The 9,394-nt window shown below is 35.2% G+C and overlaps 1 protein-coding gene across 1 annotated transcript; it reads right to left on the reverse strand.

The window, feature by feature from the left end:
* Window positions 1–814: 814 nt before the first annotated feature.
* LOC142520513 (auxin response factor 5-like) lies at window positions 815–6,962 on the reverse strand. Its single transcript, XM_075623517.1, has 14 exons — window positions 5,900–6,962; window positions 5,608–5,720; window positions 4,755–4,853; window positions 4,569–4,625; window positions 4,327–4,479; window positions 4,131–4,215; window positions 3,904–3,994; window positions 3,636–3,800; window positions 3,400–3,522; window positions 3,212–3,287; window positions 3,004–3,139; window positions 1,705–2,927; window positions 1,401–1,588; window positions 815–1,263 (listed from the first exon to the last, which is right to left on the reverse strand). Exons 1-14 carry the CDS (start codon window positions 6,018–6,020, stop codon window positions 1,146–1,148), a joined length of 2,748 nt encoding a protein of 915 aa, XP_075479632.1. The 5' UTR covers window positions 6,021–6,962; the 3' UTR covers window positions 815–1,145.
* Between the last annotated feature and the right edge of the window lie 2,432 nt (window positions 6,963–9,394).

Here is a 9,394-nt window from a genome sequence, read left to right on the forward strand (position 1 = left end):
GTTGTGAAATCTGCTCGTTTTTATCAGACTTTTCTTTGTTTTTCCAAATTTCATTGTTTTCAATTTTATATTTTTTATATTTGTTCCATTTTACATATTTAAAAAACAACATTCCCCCTGCCCACCCCCTCCTATAAATACATATATATCCAATACATCGAGACTCATTGCTCATGGATAAAGAAAAACCGATTCAACGTCAAAAACAACAAAAACTAGAGCAAACATATAATAACGGATTTTAAATTGTAATCAAGCGTCGTCCAGTGGTTCTATACCAGATTCATAACTAGAAAGTTTCTCCGGCCCCTTTCTACAAAAATCTTTGTGAGACCGACTCAAAGAACAATTTTGTCATACGCATCTCTGACTTCACTAAACTCATGAAAAAAAAAATTCTATCTATATGCCTTTTGAAAAGCAGTTTTTCAAAATTAATTTCGATTGTTATTACTAAAGTTTCCAGTTCCATTTTCATCACTTTTAGAGATTAACTCTTGTTTTTTACGTCTGTCCAGTGAAATTATAAACGATTGGTTGAATCGGAGCTCTCATTTGCATCATTTAGAAGTAAGATTTTTTTCACTTTTACATTTTGGACACTCACGTATCTGACTACGACCACAACAATCAAACACCGTACAAACAATAACATTATTTAATTGATAATGCTTAATACTAATAATAGAGCAAAACTGGAATTGAATTTATATTGATGAATATTCAGATGTAAATCGATATTATTACATCGATTTTCAGGTTATGAAATTCCAATAGTGAAGTCGACCTAAACCTTGATCGAAAATTTCAACCATCTCTTTCAAATTTCAATACTCAAAATTGATAGCACATTTTGAAAAGGGGCTAAATTTTAAAATTCGATTCATTTAAAGCTAGTTTTTATCAGATAATTCATCGATCTTACGCTACCAAAACCTGCCTCCACTGCTGGTAGTAGATTACATTGATTTTACTCCTACAAACAACATGCTGAAACCAAACAAACATGTGAGATTCAGACCAAGATTTGCTACCAATGTGAGTTTAGAAATTGATCCATTGTATTTAACAATCCAAGATACTCGTCTGGAAAGTAGCAAACAAATTCAGTTTGAGCCGTCTTTGCGACATCCAGCACCATAAGTTTAACAGTTGACAGCTTGCACTCCAGCCGAGTTTAAAAGTCGCATTCCCTCTTCCCCCATCTGCTGAACTTCAGATGGCGATAAGATTCTGATGCATTTTACACAACCAACAAACTCCCTGCAAAATGCCGCGCACCCGTTAGATTTTCAAGAAATAAATCAAGTATTACAATGAGCTGTTTTGACAGTTTGAGCAAGAGTTTTTCTCCATACGAACTTATTCTTATCGAATAGAGGAAGATAAGTGAGACTTACTCCCATGGATCGTCCCCCACGAGAAGAACGTCATTTTCGAAATCTACATACACTAGCTTCCATCCAGAGCTTGAGTCATTGAGCAAGTCCTTGAGACTGAACATTTGCTCGATTTCTGAACGCAGCTCATCATAGTTTTTAAAACTTGAGACATCAATCGACCTCCCAACAGATCCTGCCTTTTGAATCTATCAAGAAACATTGTTTCGTAAATGTGTTTATTGCATTTTTCAAATCTTGCAACTACCACCTTTATGTATGACAAAAAAATTTACAATAACTCTAGTGTTGTAAAAATGGCTACCTTTGTGTAAGTTCGGAATCGTGTGGTCACCTGCTGCCACGAGCTATGCTGCAAAAGATTGTTGTCTTCAAAATCCACATTGCTCGAAGAAGTCCCTCCCGAGTTATCTGCATATTCTTGCAGAGGAACATTCTGAGAATCTGCAAGGCTGGCTGCCGTTATCTGGGATTGGATGTCTTGGTTTGGGCAGAAGTTATTGACAAGATAATCAGTCGCATTCTGGAAATCGGTATTCTTTAGCGCGCAAAAATCATCCAACAACGTGCTCGAAACTGAAGGACCAATTATCGTGCTTCCACTGTTACTTCCATCAAGATTGAGGCAGCTATATATGTCACTCTGGTTATGGTTCTCATCTGACAAGTCTTTCATCCCACACGAACTGTATTGAAGATTAGGCATGCCTTGACGGGGTAACAGGATAGGAAGTTGAGCATGGGAAACAGCTTTTACTTCGTTAAAATGAGAATCCCACAAGTGTTGGTCCACAGAATACTGCATCGGATAAGACATATCAGATAATGTAGCAGGTAGTTCGGATTTCTCAAACATGGAAAATGATCCAGAACTCCGAACAGATCCAGATTGAGGTCGTGGTTGAGAGATCGGGTCAAATTCAAACTGTCCAGGATATTGAAGATATGTATTGGCACTAGCAGACTCAACAACTTGGTTCGGATCGATTCCACCCCGCGAATGTGTGGTCCACAAACTTGTTTGTGAAGCTAATGTGCCATTAATCTGGTTTGTGACCATGCAATCATTTACGGCAGCCTGCGAAGGCAGCTGGTCCATGGCAAACATAGGTTCCAACTTAGATGATTCAGAACCAGCTCCTGATGTTTGGTTCCCGAGTTTTTTGGGTGATGATGGTTTTCCCGGTACTAAAATACTGGAGTTTGAGATATTTTGTTGGGTTACAACACTTGGAGGATGGCTTTGTCCTTGAGGAAACACATTTTCCAGAGGGGTCGACTCAGGTTTCCTGATTGTCGGGTGAATCAATGACTTAGCTTCTTGGAATACATCTTTGACTGAGAAGTCTTGCATAGGAGGTGTATTATCTAAAGGAGCCACCAAACTATGAGGTTTTATAAGCATCTTCATTAGTTGCTCAGGCCAGAGGCTCGAAATTGAGGGGCATTGAAGATCTCCTGGTGAAGCATCAGGAACTCTGAGGAATGGCCTATATGTCAACATATCGCCCCACTCTGGTTGTACACCTGACATAAGACAGCTATGTTTATTACCACATAGGAAGACAAGACACATTAGTCATTGTGGAAAGCAGAAAATTACCTAAGAAAGCCGAGTGGAATGGACGTTTTAGATTGGCTGTTAGTGATGGAAAAATGAAGAGACTTTCAGGAGTCTCCACTTCCCATGGGCCAACTCTATTTGGCTTGTCACCACACCCCGGCTCATCCCACTCAACCTGTCATTTAAGATAAGTATGAAGTCAAACAAAGCTTAAAATAGTAAAATCTTAAGCATTAAGTTTAATCACCTGAAGACTGCGCCACTTCGAGTTGGGCCATCTCAATGGATCAAGATCGCTTATTCCAACAATTGTGCCCATGTATCTATAGAAACAATGGAAAAACTTCAAAGAACAGAATGGCTGTAAAAAAAAGAGGTAAAATGGAGCTAGTCGTGTAAATATTGCTTGCTTAGCGCAAACAGTATCGATTTTACCTTCTTTTACTTGATTCTTCGGTTTCAAACATCATACCAAACCTCATACCCACAGAGAGTTGGGTGCCATACAATGCTTTTCGATACTTGGCCAATGGGATGACGAACTCTGAAGGGCAGGCCCTGAAAATTCTTAAAACTTTAGAATGATCTACTTGAAACTTTTTATTTCCATATCAATATCAGGCCTCAAGTCCAATGTATTCAGATTATTTTTTAAAAATGGATTCGGATACCTTGGATTATAGAAGATTGAAAAGGAGCTTCTGTTAGCTGAAGCATGAGCAGCAGCAGCAAGGATTCCTATGTGCATGCTATCAGCAGACAAAACTGAAGAAGGCAGTGTTGTTTGCTGACGATTAGCACGCCGCACTCCCAGCAACAATTGCGACTTTTCATCTCTAGAATAAAATTTGGTGATATTTACATTCATCTTGGAATGAATATATACAAATGATACAATTATGGTACAGTAAAATCAAGGAGTCATCTCAAGTGTTGTACCTGATAAACAAGACAGCGTCACCAGCTCTGAGCCGCTTCGCACCAACAAACATACTCCAACCAGTGGTGAGAAGATGCCGCTTAGGTTGCCCTAAACAAGATGGGAATATGTGTGATTCCAAGAAAGCATTTCTTTTCATTAATATAACACAATAGAAGGAAATTTTTAGAAACCACAAATAAACCTATGAAGCAAAAGGAACAAGAAAATGTTACAGCAAGCTTACCCCTGTATATATGACGGAACGTCCAGGTATTATCATGCAGATCTCGGACAATTAGTTCTTGAGTTGGAGGTTGCATAGAGTAATCCTGAAAAAAATTAAGAATGATTTAAATGACAAATTTACGGAAGTAAATTAATCATCATCATATACACGTAGGTACTAGAAGATAACAGAGAAACAAAAAAAAAAGCCACACCAATTGTGGAAAGAGCTTTTCTGCAGCTCTCCGGGGTACTGAGAAGCCACCATGCGTACTAGTATCACTGGCCGTTAAAGTCTTGCAGAAGAATTCAGTTGGATGTTTACTGGGCTTCAGTCCAAAGTCCGGTATTGAAAAAACATCTTTTTCCTGAAAAATATAGGACAGATCAAAGGATAATCCCCACTCGATATTTTAAAATTATATCTCGATACATGCTAAAATGTGGCTAGACTTACAGAGTTGACTGGCTGAAGGTTCATTTGAGCATAAATCTCATCTGTGTCTTTGTCCGCCTATTGATAAAAAAAACCGACGTACTCAGAATAAGATCCACTTATTCAGTATAAAATCCATTCTTTCTCCATAAAAAATAAATATATGCACGTATGTACATATATTTATATGTCAAGAGAGAGGCATACATGAAGTGTAACTTTGTGCACTTGGCACAACAACTGAGAGGGGAGATTTGGATAGTTGGGTATTTGTGATGTTGCTGCCCTATTGGTGGAAACTGCAACCTGTTGCAAACAATAGTTGTATGGCTTTCCTCATCTCAGGCATAAACTCGGATAATAATTCAAGATACACACACAAAATTGCCTTTAAAAGTTAAAACTGCCTCAACACATAGTTTGTTCTAATTTCAAGTTTTTCGATGCCAATAAAAATTTATATGCCTGCACAACAGAATAGGATTTTTTCAGATGCCAATAAAAATTTATATGCATGCACAACAGAATAGGATTCTTTGAAATCAGAAAAGTATATGTTCTGTGGGAAAGCCAGAAATTCATGTACTCTGGGAAAAAGTTTAAATTCTAATTTTCATTCGCTGAAAACAGTAAGACCATGATTTCTTCATCCAAATACACGCAATTCTAGAATGAGTAATATTCGCAACGGTAAAATTATGCCGAATCCCAATAAATGGTCAGCATTTAGCACATTTTTCTTGCAGAATGTAAATCGGGAGAATCTTGATAATAATCTAATATAACCGGTAAACCTTGAATTTTACAATTTTTTTTTACTCAACAATGAAGAAAAACAGTAACAATAACAATACCATCAACGGTCATTCTGCATCCTCCAAAGCAGACCCGAGAATTTAGCAGAGGCAACATAATGCATTCATTATAGTGGTGAATCATACATAAATAACACATTCAATTAATTTACTTTTTTTTTTTTTCAGGATTCACTGCCCTGCCCCTAATGGATTTCCTCTATGCAACAATAGTTTAGCAGCAAAAACTATAAAAAGAAACAAACCTGTTCACTATGTCCTTGTGGAAGATAATACACAAGGCTTCCAATCTGAGGTAAGTTAACCAGTGGACCGGCACAAGCATGCCATAATTCAGAATTTATTGGTTTCCTTACACCTGCCATACACATATACCATTTCCATGGATTAAGAAGAAAACTATAGAAAATGACAATCTTGAACCCATAATTTTCAGTGGGGACCATCTGTATTTTAGGTGGAAAAACTATGCATCATATTAGCATTTTCCATTTCTTCACAAAATAAGAGTAAGAAATTGAAAGGGAGTAAATTTACCATTCTGATCCTGCAATTCTTTCAATAATTTCATCCCTTCAAGCAAATTGTCCGCTCCACTGATCAAACCTCCTGGTTTGAGTTTTTCTTCAACTGAACCCATTTGTGTATGGATGCGCATGTCTCTTCCCCACCCTTCTCTACAATCCCCAAAAAACTCCAAAATAGCCCATATTTTTGTATCACAGAACTAAATCAAGCACAAAAAATTGGATTTTTCCACCCAACATGAAGAAAAGGAAAGGAGACTAGACTACCCTACCCCACAACAAGAAAACACAACATAACCCTTCAAGATATCACACGATATTTTCTTGGTAAAACAGAAGAATAAGACCAAGACAAATACTCAGAGAATCTAGTAGCACGAAAGGAACCAATCAAACAACAAAGACAGCATGCCTCAAGAATCCAAAACCAAGAAACCAAACACACACTGAAAAGCTCACTGAAAAATCTAAGTGGGGCTCCCTCTTCTACTCATTCCACCAATAACCCCACATCGGACAACAAAAGGAAATAAAAGTGAACCAAAAAACAAATGATCATACCCTCAAAATTATTTAGAGGGGTCAGTTTTCTTGCATCAAGCACGCCTGCCAAAGCATGAGTGGTCGGATTATCGAGTGTTTTCACCCCTTTTTTCACCCCACTCTTTTCCCCTTTATTTTTCTCCTCAAAAGATATCGACCTTTCAATGGCCTTTGAGAAAAACAAAGCAAGACCCGTCTCCACTTTGCCTCTCTCAATCAAAACAACACAAAAAGATTCAATCTTTTCTCCACTGTTGTTGAATCTTGTTATTATCCAATAACTTTATTGATGGGGTCGGCTTAAAACTGGGGAAGAGAGTGCATGCCTTAATTAACTGCGCACACTTCCGCTGAAAATAGTTGATCCTGTGGCAGCTTTAGGCTGAGAAATTTGTAGCTGAAGAAACTAGAAAAAGAAAATGTGCAATTAAGCAGCAGACGTACGCTATTCCCACACGAAAAATCGTAGTACTCACCCATTGAGTCAGAATGCATTAAACTATGTGTAATATAAACTACCTTTTGCTTGTATTTTCACACTTTCCGTTTTATAAACAAGAAAGAATGTAGTTTTATTAGTTATTCTCATTCACCACACTATGGTTTTTTTAATATTTTTTGGCTTTAAAATTAGATTTAAAAAAATCATTAAAAAAATTCGGGCTTTAAATCTAGATAAAATAAAAGAAATCATTAAAAAAATATCCTTGATGGACATACAAATTAATCACGGGATTCGAACCATGATCAGTAGAACATCGAGAAGATGTCCGCGTTATCATCAAATTCGTTCAAGAAAAACGAATTTGATAAGAAGGAGGTTACTGATCTTAATAGCAACAAAGATACTAATATACCCGATCAAACAGACGAAGTAGCTTTGATATTGTTATTCGCGACAATTAGATTTTGAATTAGGTATAATCAAAAGTTCTATGCAAGCTCAAAGGCGGAAAACATTAGTTTGGAAAATTATTTAATTGTCAATTTCTTGAAATATGAGGGAAAAAATTAAGACGTTAGTAGTTTGAAATCTGCCAAAGAGCTAAAAATAAGAAAATAAAAGGTAACTCCCAACACCTTGTAGATATTGTGAAGGAAGTAAAAAGTTCAAAATAGAAACTACAAAAGTCTTTAAGATAACATTTATTATAGATAGACACACAATAGTGATTTATATATGTATCGTGTCGAATCTATTGCAAATGAATTTATTTGAAAATTTATCTTATTCAAATGTAGTAGGTTTCTTGTAAAACAGTCTCACAGATCTTTATTCGTGAGACGGATCAACTCTCCTCATATTTACAACAATAAATAATATATTTGCCATAAAAATATTATTTTTCATTGATGATCCAAATAGGAGATCCTATCACGAATCGTCTAAAAAAAATTGTGATTCAAATAATATTATCATGGATGTAAAAGGAAACTTAACCTAGAATTTCAAATTTTCTATAGATCATTAACTATGTCACAAATTCGGTCAATATATTCGAGTTGGGTTTTCCCAGATCACAACTTTTTGTGTTATGTTTGTGATTTCATTATCGAAGATTATATATATATATATATCATTGACGTTTTATGATAGAGTTAGACCCGTAAGGTCATAGCTTGGATGTATTGCAATATCAATAGGTGATAAGGTCTACCTTTAAAAAAGAACAGCTTCTTTTCATGTAAAAATATGCATATACCTAAAAACACGAATAAACATGATTAGAAGATGCTGAGAGTTTTCTTACGCCCTTCGACACTCAATTACAACCCCTAAGTGAAATATAACAAATGACAAAAACTTGTGTGAGATGATCTTGCGGATTGTAATTTGTTAGACGGATATCTTATTTGGATCATTCATGAAAAAATATTATTTTTTATGTTAAGAGTATTACTTTTTATTGTGAATATCGGTAGGGTTGACAAATCTCACAGATAAAGATTCGTGAGACCGTCTCACAAGAGAACTACTCATAACAAATTCATTGATTTATAAGAACCAATTTGATTCATATGACAATACTTGAACTCTCTTATGTTCACATCAAATTGCAAATTCCTAAAAATTCCAGCTTTGTAATAAAATAAAATAACAATGTAATATAGATAGATAGGGATGTGAGGGCATGTAATATTAAGAAAGACGTACTTTAACGCGTAGATTACGAGGTTTTCTTCTTCTCATGTTTGGGCCAATCAAGGCTGGGGACTTTTCTATTCTTATCAAATTATAAAAAAAAAACATATTTTATGTTAAATAGATTAGTTATTTTATTATGACAAAAACTTGTGTGAGACGGTCTCATGGATCGTATTTTGTGAGATAGATCTCTTATTTGGATCATCCATGAAAAAATATTATTTTTTATGCTAAGAGTTAATTTTTATTTGAATATCGGTAGGGTTGACCCGTCTCACAGATAAATGTTTGTGAGATCGTCTCACAAGAGACTTACTCATTTATTATTGTCTCTTGTTTATCAAAATATTAATTTTTGAAAATATAATATAATTATTTTAGTAGAACCCTAAGGTTATAATATTTGCAAAATATTAAAAAGAAGTATTTATGTAATTAGCTAGATGTATTGTGTTAAAAGATATTTCAGATTAGTTCAAAATTATATCATGTCATTAAGCGGTTATTCTAGGGCACTGAATTATTATAATATAATAATAATAAAAATAGCAACAATAAAACAAATAATATTTTAATTTTTTTTAATTATTATTAGTGAAAAAACTTGTGTGAGACAGTCTCACAGGTCGTATTTTGTGATACGGATATCTTATTTGGGTTATCCATGAAAAATTATTATTTTTTATGCTAAGAGTATTACTTTTTATTGTGAATATCGATAAGGTTGACCCGTCTCACAGATAAAGATTTGTGGGACTGTCTCACAAGAGACATACTCTATTATTAGTTCATTATTTATGCTATTACAATAACAAT

Source organism: Primulina tabacum, chromosome 12 (genome assembly GCF_025594145.1).
Source record: "Primulina tabacum isolate GXHZ01 chromosome 12, ASM2559414v2, whole genome shotgun sequence".
Classification (NCBI taxonomy): Eukaryota; Viridiplantae; Streptophyta; class Magnoliopsida; order Lamiales; family Gesneriaceae; genus Primulina; species Primulina tabacum.